Raw genomic sequence first — 18,667 nt, 5'->3', positions numbered from 1 at the left:
GTTGAGCTCTGCCGTGAAAGGCTTTACATGAATTAACTCCTTAATCCTCCCAGGGCGTCCGAAGAGATAGGTACTATTCTTACCCCCATTTTTACACATGAGGAGACATTGAGGCCTAGAATTTGGCACCGGTAGTAACTTCTTAAGTAAAAGAAATTATCTGCGGGAAGAGCTGTGTCTGAGGTGATGCCACGAAGAGGCAGTGATCTGAACCTGGACGTCAGCTGGGTCATCCCGAGTGTGTGAGCATCACCTGCACAGTGCCCTTCCTCACAGATGAGTGTCCGTCCTCAGACTTGGGTTTCTCTGCATATATGTCAGACGACTTTCCATATCAGAACGTGTAGACTTGCCTTAATCTTTTAATGAAAATGAGTATTACATTCTAAAGGGTAAGGAAGGATCTGGTTAAGAAGGTGAATGGGGGCATGACAGATAAAGGGTGAGCCCCTCTAACTGCATTTTGCAGCCCAGAGAGGCTGAGAGGCTGGCCCGAGCTTTGGTGTGAGATGAGAACAGATTGGGTGTATCCAAGGGAGCCTTTTTAAGAGGTGACGTCATTCTGGAAGCACTGAGCCTGGAAAGGGAAAAGAGTAACAGTCATCATCTGTGTTCCCAACAGGGAGCCCATGCATGTGGCTGCCACCTATAAAGCTTAGCTTATCTCCCTGTCAGTTTCACCGGCAGACCCAGACTGCAGCTTAGGACCACTCCCCTCAGGTGGCAGAGGCAGTAGCTCGAAACGCTCCAGATTACTTCAGCGACAAGAGTGACATTGGCTACTGGGCTTTGAAGATCACCTGTTTGCAGACAGGGATTGTTGTGTGACTAGTGGGGCGAGTAAAGCAAGGTTGAGTTGGGTGTCACCCGAGGGATTTCTCTTGTACTTGGGTGACATACAGGGAGATTGCCGTGGTTCCTCTATACTTTTATGGTGCCCACCACTTATTTTTGGAACAGTGGTATTTTCACTAGGACAAGGTTTTAGTGGGACAGTGAGGTTTGGGGAATCCAAAATAAATGTCCAGGTTCCTATGGCTGAGGAGTGGGCAGCAACTTTTCCAGAAAAGGAGATGAGTTGAGGAAGGAGATGGAATTGGGATGTTAGTCCCTCCCTCCTCTGCTCATACTCACTGCCTTCTCCTGGCTCAGCAGGTAGCACAGCACTGGCACCTAACGGACTCTCCTGTTAATCTCTGAGCTTCTGAGGGCAAGCTCTATGTTTAATCATCTGATATCGCCAAGACCTGGCTTAGAGCCCATTGCAATGATGAGAAAACGTTTCTCTTTTTTTTTTTTTTAAATTTTTTCTTTATTTTTGGCTGTGTTGGGTCTTCGTTGCTTCGCACGGGCTTTCTCTAGTTGCGGCGACAGGGGGCTACTCTTCCTTGTGGTGCGCGGGCTTCTCATTGCGGTGGCTTCTCTCGTTGTGGAGCACGGGCTCTAGGCGCACGAGCTTCAGTAGTTGCAGCATGCGGGCTCAGTAGTTGTGGCTCGCGGGCTCTAGAGCGCAGACTCAGTAGTTGTGGCGCACGGGCTTAGTTGCTCCGTGGCATGTGTGATCTTCCTGGACCAGGGATCGAACCGTGTCCCCTGCATTGGCAGATGGATTCTTAACCACTGCGCCACCAGGGAAGTCCTGCGAAAATGTTTCTTAATGAATGAGGAAATCAAGTGTTCATTTTGGTATGGTTTAGTTCTCAATAATAGGAAATACATATAGCGGGAAATCAGATTCTAATGATGAGGTCATCTAATGGTGACTGGATGAAGAGGAAGCTAGGGAAAAATGCCATTAGTTCCTTAGGGTTGGAGCTATATTTATTCCAACATTTAAAAATATTAGATTTGGTTTTTATTGTAGAGCACACTATTGTGACATTTTAAGCTATAAATTTTTAAAAAATTAATTAATTTATTTTTGGCTGCACTGGGTCTTCGTTGCTGTGCGCGGGCTTTCTCTAGTTGCGGCGAGCGGGGGCTACTCTTCGTTGCGGTGCGTGGGCTTCTCACTGAGGTGGCTTCTCTTGTTGCAGAGCATGGGCTCTAGGCACGCGGGCTTCAGTAGTTGTGGCACATGGGCTCAGCAGTTGCGGCTCGCGGGCTCTAGAGCGCAGGCTCAGTAGTTGTGGCTCATGGGCCTAGTTGCTCCGCGGCATGTAGGATCTTCCCGGACCAGGGCTCAAACCCGTGTCCCCTGCATTGGCAGGAGGACTCCTAACCACTGCTTCACCAGGGAAGTCCCTTAAACTGTAATCTTTAGTACTCAGAACATTCCCAACATAACTGTTTTTCTTCAGCTTGGATGGCAGACTGATGCCACTTGCCCGTGGCAGCCTGAGACTGAGACACGTATTGCAGTAACCCCAAGAAGGAGAGCTGACTTCCCGGAGGGCAGAGACGAAAGCTCAGCTCTCAACTTCCTGCTCACCAAACCCAGGGTCACCTGTCAGTCAAAGAATAATTACGGAGCACCTGCTATGTGCCCGGCACTGTGCTAAGTGCTGGGAATTCAGAGATGAAGACCAGTCTGTGGTTTAGCCTCACCATCTAGTGTGTAAGAGAGGTGAAGGCTGGTGAAGCCAGAAGACAGAGTGCCTGGGGGGAAAGGCTGGGCAGAGGAGATGCCCCTGGGACAGGTCCTTGAAGAAGGAGTAGGATTTTTCCAGGTGCACCAAGGAGGGGAGAGCATTTCAGATCACAGGAGCGTGCGAGCAAGACACACAAGGGTGTGAAGCATGGTGTGTGGGCTGGGGGCGGTTGGCATGGTAGCGGGAATGTTTGTAAGGATACGGGGGCTCCAGCGATGGAGGGCGCTGGGGGCCATGCCTAGGCATTTTTAGTTTTATCTTGGGGAGCACTGAAGGATCTTTGGGAAAAAGACAAAATCAGATTTGCCTTTTGGAAAGATCATTCCAGTAACCCTTAGGAGGACAGATTAAATGGAGCGTGGAAGGGAAGGCAACTATGATCCAGACAAGAAATAGTGAAGACTTGGAAGTAAGGCCGCGGCAGGGACAGGCCACAGTTTCACAGAGAAAAGACGCAACCAAAATTACCAGTAGGCGTATCCAACAGGGAAAACTGTAACTTGACCTTAGTGGCAGAGGCAGGTGGCTACTTGTGTCAGTAGTGGTTCCTGAGGAAAGTCCTGTCCCCAGGATTTGTTTGCAAGTACAGGCATTTCTTGACAAGCTCATGGGATTTGTTTTTGAAGAGGTGAGTGCCTACTGGCTGCCATGTCCAAAGTGATCTTTTTTATAAGAAATTATGGTAAAGGAGGCGTTGGGGAAATAGGCACAGTTGGGATGTACTACAGTGTCTAGTCTTCTGGCTACATAGGTTTGTATAATTCTGTACACATTTAAACGTATAGGCTGAATGGTGAGGTTGGGCTAAGGAGGAAACAGAGTGAGGATTTTCAGCATCCGTCAAGGGAGGTCATCCTCGTTGGAGACAGAGATCCTACTCCCCAAGCAGCGCCAGAGGTTGATCATCCCATAGAACCCCCTCCAGGCATTGTTCTTTCTCAGGAAAGCACCGGCCTCTCTCAGTAGATCTCTCTAAACCTCAGAAGTAAACTTTACGGTGCCGATGAACACAAACACCACACGAGCCCAGCGTGTGCGAGAGTGTGAGTCCTGTGGGTAGAGGCGTGCAGCGAGCTGCTGTCACTCTTCTCCAGGGACACTGCCGTGTCTCGTGCCTCTGACTGCGGTGCTGGTGGCTCCCCTGGTTTTGACTATTCCAAAGAGTGATGCTAATATAGCTCATATATAGAAAGTGCACAGTATTCCAGATTGTAGTGAGTTGACAGCTGCCCTGTAGACTGTGCATTATATTAGGAAGATGGCATATTCTGTTAGAGTCAGTGTTAAATAGGAAATAAAAACACCGGGTGTTTACCGTGCACCTGAGGTCCAGCTCCCTCCTAAAGGATCAAGGGCGTCTCCATTTCCTTATAAAATGGACCCTACATCAATCTGCCTCATGAGGATATCCTGGGATTTAGTAAGGAGCAGTCTGAATGCTCCAAGAAGAAAATTCCATACTAATAGCTCAGGGCATAATGGTCATCACTTTCATTACAGGATTTTGTCCACAGCTGGGAAGTATCTCTCTGAGTCCTACAGCCCTCGGAGCCTGACCGGTTTTCAGGATAGCATCTTGACAGACAAGAAGAGCTCTGCCAGGAACCCATGGCAAGAATATAATTACCTTCAGAAAGACAGCCCTGCCGAATATGGCAGTTTAATGGAAATACTCTATACCCTCAAGGTATGAGACCTGACTGATGGCATTCTTGCAAATGAAAACTTTTCCCTTGTCACTCACGCTTTCCCTAACCCAGGCTTTCTGCCCCTGTGTGTGGGCCCTGGGCTGTGGCATGCCCTCCCACGTCTCTGTCTCGTTTATGTTGGGGTTTTAAGAAGCTAATCAACTAAACTGGGGTCGAACCAATTGAAACACAGCTGTAGGAGGTGTTGGATAAATGGAGCTTTATTACTGACGAAAGGTAGGCTGGAGAGTGTGGCTCTCGATCTGCAGCCGCAGGAGCTCGTTGTTCTCCTCTCCGGAGTTAGACCTGTCAGCAGGATGGGCGGAGCTGGACGGCCCCGGGCCCCCACGCGGGCACAGCCCCCCGTACTGAGTGGCAGAAAGGGGACCGGAATTCCTGTACTGCCTGGGGGTGAGCAGAACCTGGGAAGGTGGACCCCAACCCAGGAGCCAGGGGAGGAGCAAGAGTGGGGAGGAGCCAGGAGCACCCCTCGAGTGCAGGTTCTTCCATGCGGCAACTCGACAGCGTGGGAATCAGTGTTCCCTCCTGGCTGTTCCTTTGGCTTAAACTCTTCGTTTGTCTACCATAAAATGGCCCTTGACTTTGAGCTTTGGGCCTCTTGGGGCCCAGGGACAGGGGGACCTCCCGACAAATGGAATGAGCCACACGCTCCCTGGGAATGGCCTCAGGGTTCTTAGAGGGCCGCGGCCTCCTTTCCAGAGCCACCCCCCCGCCCCCAGTCTGATTTGAACCTCACTCTCTTGGTGATAAGCCAAGGAGGTACGGCTGTTCCCATAGCAGCAAATTCTATCTGAAATTATCCTGATGGGCCACGAGCTCTGGAGGTGACCGCACAGTGTGCCTCAGGATGTGTCTGAGGCCTCAGCGTTGCCCTCACAGGGTCTCCCCCATCCCTCTGTACCTTGACCCAGCAACTGGCTGCATTTGAGCTTGACAAACACTTCTTGAAGCCATTCTGCAAGTTCATTCATCCGTGCTTCTGTGATTACGTTAAAGCAACTCTGTTTATCTTTATTGCTGATCTGATTTATGTCTGTTTGTTGTAATCAGTTCATTTATAATAGCAAAACTAAGGTTACATTTTCCACCTCTGTATTTTCTCAGGCTGTTTGGAATACCTCGGGACTCACACAGGTGGTGCATACTCTGGTGTAACAGCCGAGTATAACTGACCTGACCTCACTGGGAATCAGGGCTCTGTCTATCACTCTTGTTTCTACATGACACTTCTGATCATTTTTTCCTTCTTCCTCTATCCCTGAGGGACAGTCACAGGTTAATTTTTCCTAAACTACCAATCCATGAGCTTATATTAGCTTAAATGCATCAGAGTCACCTGGGAAAGTGAATGAAAAATATATCAATAGTTTCCTGGGCTCCAGAACCCCAGTGGATCCAGATTCAGTAGTTCTATGGTAGACCCTGGGTATCTGTAACTCAGTGTGCTCTCCAGGGGGTTCTGGGGCACAGCCAGGTTTGAAACCACTGTAGTAGAGAACCCTCTTACTATTTTCCTTTCAGTGGCTTTTCAAAACGCTCAGCTAATACCTTGGTTGGATTCAGGGCCTAACACCCTGCCTTCTGCATTTTCTTGTCTTAGGAAAAAGGGTCAAGTAACCACAACCTGCTGTCGGCGTCTCGAGCGGCTCTGACTCGGCTTAACCAGCAGGCCCACCAGCTGGCTTTCGATTCCGTCTTCCTGCGCATCAAGCAACAGCTGCTCCTCATTTCCAAGATGGATGTAAGTTTCCCACCAACTGGAAAACGTGCCCCTTCACCCCCCAGCCTAGGCCTAATATCCCCTTCCCCGAGCTTTGGGCGGTGCCCCCTCTGACTCTCCTAGGCTAGAAGTCCACCTGTAGAGTCACTGTTCCCTTGCAACTCATTGCTTAGCGAGACTGTCCTATCTTAATTGTAGTTACTGTGATGCTGTGTTTTCAGACTGTTTCTTGGGATTATTACTATTGCTTGACTAACTTTCACAGCAGCTTAGCTGTGCCCTCTCAGGGAGAAGTAAGGGAGATTATGTGCCACTGGAAAAGTTGGGGCCGGTCAGAGGAGCTAATTGTCTGATGAGGTTGAATTGTTTTCGTGCCAAACATTTGTGGAGACTTGGTTCTGGAACTTTGTTCAGGAGAGCACCTTACTCGATTTGATCTGGTGTTTTTGAGGAGAGTTTGAAGGGTTCTGCTCTTTTCTATCCTTGATACTCTTGCTATTTGGCAATTCTTAGAACATCTCACTTTCCTTGCCTTGCACACACTTCTCTTTTCTGGTTGTCCTTATTCCTTTTCAAGGAATTGCCTATCAGTCCTGTTTTCTCTACTGGCTCTGACTTTCCCTGGGTCCAGATCTCACGACTTTCCTTTCAGATTTCTGAGACAGTCCCCTGATTAATTTTTCTCACTGACTCCTCAAGTCTATCTGGATTTGGCTTATTTTAAAGATAGTCTTGGGACTTCCCTGGTGGTGCAGTGGTTAAGAATCCTTCTGCCAATGCAGGGGACATGGGTTCGATCCCTGGTCTGGGAAGATCCTACATGCCGCAGAGCAGCTAAGCCTGCGTGCCGCAACTACTGAAGCCCACGCACTCTAGGGCCCACGTGCCGCAACTACTGAGCCCGCATGCTGCAACTACTGAAGCCCGTGTGCCTAGAGCCCATGCTCCGCAACAAGAGAAGCCACCGCAATGAGAAGCCCGCGCACCGCAACGAAGAGTAGCCCCCGCTCGCCGCAACTAGAGAAAGCCCGCGCACAGCAGTGAAGACCCAACGTGGCCAAAATAAAACAAAAGAGTAAAGATGGTCTTTTGGGAAAGATCCAGTTATGGGCTTTTACTAACCAAGAGATCCTTTAAGGAAGTCGTTTGCTTTTTGCTGCCCTCTGGAAAGCATACTAGGCCGGGAGCCAAGGGCCACTCGCTTTATTCACCGTATGATCTGGTTAGGTCTGTGCGAAATGCCGTGAGATCTACTCCAACCAGATTTTGCACTTCTGGCCTGGCTGGGGCAGGGCTGTGTGTGGGGCTGGTGGTGTGGGGCCCCTGCTGTCACATCCTAGTGGAAGTGTTGTCGATGGAGCTGTTCCGGGCACCGCCCATGCGTGGTCTCGTTGGGTCACACGGCTGAGGCTGTTACCTCCTCTGTGAGCCTCATCTCCTTATCTTTAAAATGGGGATACAGTAATCCTCACCATATGGGTATGTGAGGATTAAGTGAGATTGTGTATATGATAGAATTTAGCACAGCCCCTGTCACAGAGTAGATGCTTAATACGTGGTGGTTTTCTTTTTTTCTGATTCTCAAGAGTGATGACAGTTTTTAAAAATAGAAATTACATATATCCATTTTCAGAAATTCAAGCAATATAGGAAAGTACAAAGAAAAAAAGCAGTAAACCCCTTCAAAGTCCCAACGTCCAGAAATCATCAAGCCAGACATCTTTTCCTGCCCACTCACATGTTGAAGGCTAGACGGGCATTGGTAGGGAAATGATCCATAGGAAGAAATGGAATTGTGCTACACATGCTGTTTTTCAAAAAAAAAAAAAAAATGTGTACAATATAAATTTTATTTGAATTTAACGAGAAAAAGAAGATAAACAAAACCAAAGGAGTGGTTGAACTTGAGATAATAGTTTCTTCACCATGAAAGATATCAGTCCCCAGAAGATCTCTTCAAGATTAAGAAAGAAAGATTATGAAAACTGCAGATAGATGGGAGTCATTGGTTTTTGTTAATCATGTTTCTATTTTAGATAGATATTGACATTGATTCGCCTGCCCTGAAAGCCGATGGGATTAGCATTCCTTACATCTCGCATCTTCCTTCCCCAACCTCCCCGGTTTGGTTGTTTTTATTATTTTTATTTTGTCAAAGGTTAACGTCTTGACCTTCTGTTCTGAAACCTTAATTCTGCCAGTTGTTTAGTCTTCTTCTCCACTGAGCCCAGCTCGGTGCTTCCCACCTGTCCTTTGCCCTCTACTTCTGCATTCCACGCTCATTGTTCTGCCCCGGTCCTTGGTTGCCTGATCTCGCCTTCTCATTCAGGCCTCACCACAATGGCTCGGGCGCTGGGAATGGACACAGGCAGCTTTGGCGATTAGGAGGAGTTCTCCCAGAGTGCCAGCCTGAAAGCACACAATACAAAGGCAAACACTTGGGCCTTAAGGATTTGAAAATTAAACCCTGGTCATTAAATGTTTGTTTTTAATGTTTGCTGGTAAATTGTATCTCTCTTGTACATTACAAGAATATAAACCAACACTATATTCCCTTTCAAAATAGATTGTTGAAGTTTACCTGCGTTACCTGGTGACAGATGGTTAGAAAAGGCCCTTAGAAGGAAATTTTAAATTCAAAAATAATCTGCCTCATTTCCCTATTGACCCTCTTCAGGTCCACCCTCTCTGCCTGCTTTTTCAGGCCCTCCCTCATCAGTCCACTCTGTCTCACCCTTATTCCAAAGTACTTTTCCACTCTGGCTCTTCTTTCCCTCTGCCCTCCGCCCGATCACCCTCTGACTTCGCTCCTCCCGCCTCCTCTGTGAAGCCTTCCCAGGGCCTGCAGCCCACGGTGCTGGTCCTTTAGATGCACTCCGGTGATGTGCTCTTTCCCCACAACTCAGCCCTTGCTCCTGGCCTCCCCTTCTCTGCCTCACTGACCCTCACCACCTCTGCTCCCTCCCTGTGCCCCTCTGTGCCAGGACTTCACCACCAGGTTGTATTGTTCCTTCTTTTTAAATCTGTCTCTGTCTGTTTCCATGGCCACTGCCCTGGTTTGGGATCTCGTCATCTCTGAATTGTTTGCCTTTGTTGCCTTTCATCTTCCTCTCCGCCCACAATCCTTCTCAGAGTTGCTGCATTAATCTTCCTAAAGCATCACTCTGATTTTGTCTCTCCGCATTCAGATCCCTTACTTGGCTCCCCACAGTCAGTGTGATAATCTATTTTTAAAAACTTTTTACTCTGGAAATTTTCATACATATGCACGAGTAGAGGGAAGAGTGTAATAAACTCTGTGTCCTCCTCACCCTGTTTCGTCAATGATCAACTCCTGGCCGTTCTGTTTCATATATACCCCTTATCTAAAATAAGAACTCTAAAAATAATCACAATACCATAATCACCCTTAAAAATACAATTAAAAATAATTCCTTAATATCATCAGTGTTCAAATTTCCAGTTGTCTTATAAGTGTCATGATTTAACTGTTTGAATCAGGATCCAGATTAGTTCTGCACGTTGGGATTGGTGGATGTGTGATGTGTCTTTTACGTCTCTTTTGAACTCTACAGGTTACCTTTCCATCTCTCTCTCTTTCTCTCCCTCCCTCCCTCTCTCCTTCCCTCCCTCTTCTCTCTCTCTCTTTCATTTTCCCTTTTCTTTTTTTTTTTTAAATTAATTTAATTTATTTATTTATTTTTGGTTGTGTCAGGTCTTTGTTGCTGTGCGCGGGCTTTCTCTAGTTGCGGTGAGCGGGGGCTACTCTTCGTTGCGGTGCGTGGGCTTCTCATTGCGGCGGCTTCTCTTGATGCAGAGCACAGGCTCTTGGTGCCCGGGCTTCAGGAGTTGTGGCACGAGGGCTTAGTTGCTCTGCGGCATGTGGGATCTTCCTGGACCAGGGCTCGAACCTGTGTCCCCTGCATTGGCAGGCGGATTTTTAACCACTGCACCACCAGGGAAGCCCCGTCATTTTCCCTTTTCTTAGCCTGGTGTTCACAGCTGTGCATTCTCTTTCTAGCCTTCCCTCTCTGCACCTCATGCATCCTGTGGCCGGCCTCTTCTCTAGCCACCCTAGGCTCTTGCTCCTCTGAACTCTTGTTGTATAAAACCTGACTGAGAACTTCTGCCACTGAGAACTCTTGAAGTGGAAGCCTGTGCGTGTGTGTGTGTGTGTGCGTGTGTGTGTAGGTGTAGGGGGTATAGGGTGGGCATGTGTCAGGGGTCTTGGTTCCCCAAGGAGAGCAAGAACCAAGATTGCCAATTCTTTGTCTCCTCCCTACAAAGCCTGGCACAGGGTGCTATGCAGCATGGGCACTCGGTGCACGTGCATGATCGGCGTGTTCCTTCCCCGTGGGGTGGGAGTTAACTGAAAAAAAAGTAGGAAATTGTGAAACAAAAGAGGATTCTCAGAAAACAGCAAGGAGGGCTTCCCTGGTGGTGCAGTGGTTAAGAAGCCTCCTGCTGATGCAGGGGAGTCGGGTTCGATCCCTGGTCCGGGAAGATCCCACATGCCACTGAGCCTGTGCACCACAACTACTGAGGCTGTGCTCTAGAGCCCACGAGCCACAACTACTGAGCCCGCGTGCCACAACTACTGAAGTGCATGCACCTAGAGCCCGTGCTCTGCAACAAGAGAAGCCACTGCAATGAGGAGCCTGCACACAGCAACAAAGACCCAACACAGCCAAAAATAAAAACAAATAAATAAATACATTTATAAAACAAAAACAGCAAGGAGTTTAGAAAACTATAGGGGCAGGGGTGGGGAAGAAAAGGCTTTGTCTAGAGCAGGAAAATTAGAGTCGAGTTGGTGCTAGAGAGTGTGGGGAGGACGGCTGAGGCTTGGCCTGGGCCGGGATCCCAGGGGTGGACACGGTCATGACATTCCCGGAAAGCTCCTTAAAGGATCAAGCAACCAGATCGGGCAACAGGTGGCTGCAGAGAGCAGCTACCACGTGACCTCAGGAGTCACTCCAGGAGTCCAGCCAGAAAGGGCCTTGTTTTCCAGGCTGGCCTTAGGGTGACTCAGGTAAGAATTCAGCAACTAGATTTCTGTGGAAAGCTGTGCCATGCTGATAATTAACCACATGTGTGCTGGTAATTGGCCTAACTCTGTAGGGGAGGCCGGGAAGGCTCCCACAGTGACGTCATAGTCCCATTGAATGATGAAAGAAGACGTGTTGGTGCTGCAGGTCTCCAGACAGGGGGTCCTGAAAAGGACAAAGGGGCTGTTGGTGGGGTTTGGAGGCTCCTTCTCTTCCCTTTCCCTTTGAGTTCTGAATCAGATGAGACATAGATCCAGAAAGCAGGTGGAATAAAAGCAGCACCTTTAACTTAGTAAAGCAGTGTTGGTGAATGTGGTTTGGATATTCCGGCAACCAGACAGGGCTTCCAATTCACATATGGTCTCTGTGGAGGATTTTAGGGGGTCCTGGTCTCTTCAGAGGGCTGGCTGATGACCTGGGAGTTAGTGAGGCTACCTGTGCCAGCAGCTGTTAACCGGTTGCCCTCACCCTGTAGAGAAATTCAGAACAAGAATATCCAACTCTTCCTTTCACGTTCTGAGCGGGTAAACACAGAAGGGATCGGTTCCCATCGAATAGTTGAGTGGAGAAGGTGGGATTTCCTGCTTTATGGATCTGAAAGCATGCAGCAAGAGAGAGGATTACTTTCCCTGTGGCGGGCTTCAAGGTGATGCCTTAAAGAAGAGAAATCCCTGGTCTGCCGCGTGGTGATGATTCCCAAGGCCAGCTCTGAGCAGAGATAGTGCCTGTGGTGATGCTGCGTTCTTCATGTAGTTTCCAGCACGTGGTGCTTTCGCGTGCTGCCTGGGTGCTGTGACATTGACTGTTTCCTCTCCTTCCTCCCTTAGAGCTGGAACACCGCCGGCATTGGAGAAACCCTGACCGATGACCTGCCCACCTTCAGTCTCACTCCTCTCGAGTACATCAGCAACGTAAGAGCCTCTGTGCGCTTTTCTCTGCGCCGGTCACGGCATCTGAGACCTTGTCTTGTCTGGCCCTTCTGGGTAAAGTGGTCCTTGCTGCATCGGTTCTGTCTGGTCCTTTGCTTTTGGATAGTCCCCATCCATATCCAGGACTTTAAGGAAATGCGGTTGATTTCCTTAAATCAGCTGATGAAACACATGCTGATTTCAAAGCCTAACACATTCCCGCCCCTCCCCGATCCCTCTCAATGTGAGGTGTGGCCAGTGCCTGAGGGCATCAGGGTGTGAGTCCAGCTCCATTGCTGTTGAATGTCAGTGAGCATAGGAAGTGCTGTACAGGAACGATAGACCCCAACTGTGTCTTCCTCACACTATGGGGGAGTTCTGCAGTTTTCAGGGGTGATTTTGAGATAGGTGATTTCTGCTTTGAGCTCTCACTTTAAAATCCACCCCTGTGTAAGTTATGACTGTTGTAATAGATACGAAGGAATTTTATTTTATTTTTTAAAATATTTATTTATTTATTTTGGCTGCGCTGGGCCTTAGTTGCGGCATGTGGGATCTTTGTTACAGCATGCGGGATCTTTAGTTGTGACATGTGGGCTCTTAGTTGCGGCATGCAGGCTCCTTAGTTGCGGCATGCAAACTCTTAGTTGCAGCATGCATGCAGAATCTAGTTCCCTGACCAGGGATCGAACCCGGGGCCCCCTGCATTGGGAGCGTGGAGCTTACCCACTGGACCACCAGGGAGGCCCCTGCAAAGGAATTTTAGAAGTAAATATTGTACAGTTAGAGGAAGTGTGTGTGATCCCACTGGTGGGTAGCAAGGAGGATGGCTTTCCTCTCTCTGTTCACTGAGCAAGTCCAAAACGGCAGTTGTTTTCCTCTGTTTTTCAGGGCATTATTCAATACCCTGGACGGAACTAAAAATGTTGGTTGGTCTTTACAACCAATGAGAATAATCTTATTTTTAGAACTGAGACATGTGTATTGCAATCGAAATTGATTCCAGAAACGATGTTGCGTAGAAGGAACTCGAGAGGCTCTAGAGTTGATTTTAAACACAGAGGAGTAAGGAAGGCGAGGGGGCGTTTGCAGGCCAGGGCTCTTTCCCACCGGCTGCCGCTCGTACGCCCCCAGGTAGGCATCATCCTCATGAGGTCATCTCCTGATGACCTCAGCTCAGGAAATGAATATCTACTGAGCATGTACTGTGTGCAGGGGCAGTGCTAGGCTCTTATCGGTGCCATGAGATAGTGTGCAGTATAGACCGAATCAACAACTTTGTGAGCCGGTTGGCGGCAGCCGTGTTTTGTGGTCAGAAGCACCAAGGCTCTGGGGGATGGGAGTGGGGCAGGGAAGCCACTCATTCAGCAGTCGCTCTGTTAGGATGCCCGGTGCTTTATGTGTGTCTCACGCAGTATTAGTTTCATCTTTGCCACAGCCCTCTGAAGTAAGTATGAGATCACCCTCATTTCCGAGATGGCGAAACCAAGGCCCCAACAGATTAAGGAAGTTGCCCAATGTCACACAGTGGTAGAGCCAAAACTCAAACCCAGGTCCTTCTGACCACAGAGCTGTTCACTTTTCCTGAGTCACTGCGCTTACCCAGCCAGGATATCAAGGAGTATTTATTGAATATGGGAGAATAGTAGACAAACATCTACAGGTGTGATGGTGAACATCCCTTCCCACATTGATTTCCAAGAAATAAACATAGAACTCCCAAGAAAAACTTGGCATTGTGGAATCTCTCTAGAAACCACAGCAATCCCCACAGTCTAAGGCCAATTAATTCAAGTTTGAGATGTCAGATTATTGAAAATTTGCACCTAACCGACGCTTTGCCTTGCTGGTGAATGGCCTCACCCACACAGGACTGTGTGAGCATTATAAGGGGATGAAATAGGAGAAAATCCTTTGAAGAAATAAAACAACATAGATGCAAGGCATATTGATGATGATTCTTTATTTCAAGTAAAACTGGGTTTGTGGATTTAGCCAAGAGGTTATGGCTACGGATGAAAGGGATACCAAATACAGGAATATGCCTGTGGTCTCTGCACATAGTAGGTATTCAGGAAGTACTTGCTGAGTGGAATTACAACAGAGAAATTCTAACCCCAGAAGTCAGCATCCTTCTCTTCCTCCAGCCTTGGGGAAAAATGATGAATTTGTTGCCATTTCAAGCTGAAATGTACAGTGGTTGTGGTTATTAGTGACATAAGTGACCACTTGTCTAGTTTGAGTGTTTCACTTACTAAGTAAATGAAAGGAAAAGGTGCTGTTTTTTTTTTTAATGAAACTCTCTAGGAGTTAAGCCAGCATTTTATTTATTTATTTATTTTTGGCTGTGTTGGGTCTTCGTTTCTGTGCGAGGGCCCTCTCTAGTTGCGGCAAGTGGGGCCACTCTTCATCGCGGTGCATGGGCTTTCACCATCGCGGCCTCTCTTGTTGCGGGGCACAGGCTCCAGACGCGCAGGCTCAGTAGTTGTGGCTCACGGGCCTAGTTGCTCTGCGGCATATGGGATCTTCCCAGACCAGGGCGCGAACCCGCATCCCCTGCATTGGCAGGCAGACTCTTAACCACTGCGCCACCAGGGAAGCCCTGATTTTTTTCATTTTACCATCTATGTACATACCGCTTTAAAGGGAGACCAAACACAATTTTTCGTTAGCACGATGGGCCACATTAAGTGTTTGGAGATGAAGGTGTAATCATCCTGTAGTCCTCTGGGCTGGTAGATTTTGGGAGTCTGTCTTAACTTCTGGACACCTGCTACCATATAGGTGTATGTAAGGCCAGATCGAGAAGATCTTTCTCTAATAGTCCTTGGACTTTTAGCTTGCAGAATCAGTATCAACTCTAAGTTGGAATGAATGTGTGAAATCAATATGGAGCCAAAAAAATCAACAACAGGCTCCAGTACCTTTTTAAGAAAATATATATTACGTTGTCATAACCTGAAAATCAGCCTCATTTTGAAATGACACATATACTTACCTTAAAATACTAAACAGTTGTGAGTTGTAATAGAAATAGGTGTCTAAAATGTATCCATGATGACAGTCTGTGTATCTGACAAACACATGACAAATCCTGAATTACTCATGGGCTCATCCCAAATGTCTTGTAACCCTGCCTTTGCGATTCCTCACCAACCAAGAAGGTTTATTTTCTAGAGTTTGTATTATGAAAACATACAGTTTTCCCTCCAAATTAATTTATAATTATAAACTGCTTTTTTCCCCAACAAAATTCCTTCCTTCGCCTGGTTAAATCACTTAGAAGGAAGAGACCCAGCTCCAAATCCAGAAGACAGGATTGAAATTCTTGCTTGACCATGCACTTGTTGACATTAGCATCTTACTGGTTTTTCATCTATGAACAGTAATAATAACTTATATTTACACAAGTGCTTTAAATTGTGCAAAGCACTCCAGTATCCATTACTCATTTGAGGTAGAGCTCGCACTGAATGCATTCCAAAAATACTGAGGCCATGAGTGAGAAGGATGAATCTATGATCTATGTGCAAACCACCGGTGACTTTTTTTCAGATGTTGCCTCACCAGTGTTACCACACACTGGAAAGATCAGACCTGGAGCTGCTGCAGGGTCTTGCAGTTTTGTCTGTCCACCATTTGCCTTCACATAAATGTACTGCATGAAATAATTACCGCCGCATGTGTCAACGTTGGGCTGACGGTGCTTTCTTTTGTTTCAGATCGGGCAGTATATCATGTCCCTCCCCCTGAACCTTGAGCCATTCGTGACTCAGGAGGACTCAGCCCTAGAGCTGGCTTTGCACGCTGGAAAGCTGCCGTTTCCTCCTGAGCAAGGTAAGAGAGACCTGCAGGAAAGAGAGCGGCGGGCTTGGATGTGATCGCATGCCCCTTGTAACACCTTACCCTCATCATACCCGTCCTCCACACTCGCACTGAAATAGTTGTCAAAGTGTACAGTCGTGGCTGAGAAAGATTGGGGTTCTCTTTTTGCACCCTCTGAGGGACTTCTGCGGGACAGAGTGGATTAGGGAGGGCTCACTGTATGCAGGGCATCCCTGGGGAACTCCCCCAGTGCCGTCAGTTGGGAGGTGGTGGCAGGTGGGCCTGGGGTCGTAGGCGTTCATTGGTGATAGAAGGGAGGTCACAGGGCAAGGGGCCCGCCAGGTGTTTTCTCTCTCTCTGCTCCCCCTCTGTGTGGGCCACCTGTCAAGTAAAGTGGCATCTCATAAGAAGATTTTTTCTTGTCAAGACAATAATAAACTCTTCAGGGTAGAGGTTAACACTTCTGTCCAAATGCCTCTGGCTGTAGTGAGCTTCCAACTCCCCAAGGCTCACGGGTCTCTAAACTGGCAAGGTAAAAAAATACAGTACGTTAACACTTTTCCTTTTTCTCATTGTCTGGGCCTGACAGATTTGAACAGGGACCACATACTCTCTGATCCAAAATCATCTTATCCCTAACATTGGGCATTATAGGCCTCCCTCTGTAATACTGAATAGACAGAAAAAAAATCACTTGGTATATAAAGGATTCAGCAGCTCAAGAGAAGGTACCGCACTGAAAATAAAATCACATCGAAAGGTTAAAAATAAAGGGTGGCTAAAAGGCATCTCATGTAAATTCAAATAAAAAGAAAACAAGATGACTGCATCACTATTAAAGAAGTTGAATCAAATCAAAAGATAATAAATGAGACTAAATGATTCTTTATGTCAATAACAGGTGGATTCCACGGTGAACCTGTAGTAGTCAGGTACCCTTTTGTGGCCAGTAACACAGCACTGAAGTATATAAAGAAGAAGCTGGCAGACGTATAATGACAAAACCACATTAGTACTGAGAAAATCTTGTACCTCTCGTTTAGGCTTTGACAGATCAAAAAGGAAAATTAACGAGAAGAAAAGAGGAATTGTTCCGTATAATCAGCACATTTGATTGAATCAATATGTCAAGATTTTTATCCCACAGAGAATAGGCATAGTTGTCAAATTTCCATAAACTGTTTGCAAAAGTAATACAAATAAAATCTCCGTAAGCTTCATAGGATTATAAATATTAATGGTACTTACATAATTTTTGAAAAAAAAATTCTATTTAAAATTCAGATTTAAAATGTGAAACCTGCTAAGCTAAACTATGAGTGACTATTAATAATCTTCATGATAGGGAAGGGAAGACTTTTTTGAAATGAAAGATAGAAACTGTAAAGGAGGGGACTTTCCTGGTGGTCCAGTGGCTAAGACTCCACGCTCCCAATGCAGGGGGCCCGGGTTTGATCCCTGGTCAGGGAACTAGATCCCACATGCCACAACTAAAGATCCCGCATGCTGCAACTAAGATCCCGCGTGCCGCAACTAAGACCCGGTGCAGCCAAATAAATAAATAAATATTAAAAAAAAAAAGAAACTGTAAAGGAAATTGAAAGATAAATGATAAACTGGAAAAAAATAGCAACATATATGATAGATGATGGTTAATATCCTCATTTTATAAAAGTTCTTACAAGTCAGTAAGAAAAAGATGAACACGCACGGAAAAATAAGTAAACAACATGAAGGCATTCAGATAAGCTAAAACATAACGAAATGTTTTAACTTTAGTAATCCTCAAAGAGCTGCAAATGAAAGTAGGATGGATCATTTTACAAACTATCAAATTGACTATATATACATGCATATATTTTATTTTATTTTATTTTTATTTATTTTTAAAATAAATTTAATTAATTAATTAATTTATTTATTTATTTTGGCTGTGTTGGGTCTTTGTTGCTGCACGCGGGCTTTCTCTAGTTGTGGCGAGCGGGAGCTACTCTTCTTTGCGGTGCGCGGGCTTCCCATTGCGGTGGCTTCTCTTGTTGTGGAGCATGGGCTCTAGGCACACGGGCTTCAGTAGCTGTGGCACACAGGCTCAGTAGTTGTGGCACACGGGCCCTAGAGCACAGGCTCCATAGTTGTGGCACACGGGCTTAGTTGCTCTGTGGCATGTGGGATCTTCCCAGACCAGGGCTTGAACCTGTGTCCCCTGCATTGGCAGGCGGATTCTTAACCACTGCGCCACCAGGGAAGCCCCATGCATATATTTTAAGTGTTTATGCTTAATATTGGCAAGATGGAGGAAAACAGTTTAAATTGTACAGTTTGAATTTCTGAAGGGCTATTTGACATAAGATCAAAGACCTTAGAGATGTGCATACCTTTTAGATCGGGAATTCTACTGCTAGATAATTATGCTAATAAAATAACCATGAGTGTAACTCCATGCATGTTCATCCCAGCATTGTTTATAAAAGCAAAACATTAAAAAGAAAAATAAATGTGAAACTCTAGAAATTTTGATTAAACTGTTTTTGTACATCCGTATAGTTATATACAGCCATTAAAATGATATTATAAAAAATATTTAATGACATACATATATTCTCAGCTTATTGAGTGTGAAGAATGGTTATAAAATAATATATGCAGTATGAGTCCATTTAAAAAAAACCCGCTGTGCATGTAAGCACAAGGAGAAGAGACTAGGGGACTTCCCTGACAATCCAGTGGTTAGGACTCTGAGCTTTCACTGCCGAGAGCATGGGTTTGATCCCTGGTCGGTTGGGGAAGTAAGATGCCACAAGCTGCACGGCAAGCCAAAAAAAAAAAAAAAGACTAGAGAACGTTCACACCACTATCAATTGGTATA

At 46.5% G+C, this 18,667-nt stretch overlaps 1 protein-coding gene across 3 annotated transcripts in view; it reads left to right on the top strand.

The window, feature by feature from the left end:
- The window catches only part of COG7 (component of oligomeric golgi complex 7), a 78,348-nt gene that overhangs the window by 41,946 nt on the left and 17,735 nt on the right, over positions 1-18,667 (top strand). For 2 of the 3 annotated variants that reach the window (XM_036826763.1, XM_036826762.1), the window contains exons 12-15: positions 4,092-4,278; positions 5,901-6,041; positions 11,896-11,979; positions 15,699-15,813. In XM_036826763.1, the coding sequence (XP_036682658.1) occupies positions 4,092-4,278; positions 5,901-6,041; positions 11,896-11,979; positions 15,699-15,813 (527 nt within the window). Of the gene's footprint in view, positions 1-4,091; positions 4,279-5,900; positions 6,042-11,895; positions 11,980-15,698; positions 15,814-16,702; positions 17,168-18,667 lie in introns of those variants that run through there. The other variant, XM_036826764.1, reaches the window with a different exon arrangement.

The sequence above is a fragment of the Balaenoptera musculus genome, chromosome 15, assembly GCF_009873245.2.
Source record: "Balaenoptera musculus isolate JJ_BM4_2016_0621 chromosome 15, mBalMus1.pri.v3, whole genome shotgun sequence".
In the NCBI taxonomy this organism is placed as follows: Eukaryota; Metazoa; Chordata; class Mammalia; order Artiodactyla; family Balaenopteridae; genus Balaenoptera; species Balaenoptera musculus.
This window is presented reverse-complemented; position numbering and strand designations above follow the sequence as displayed.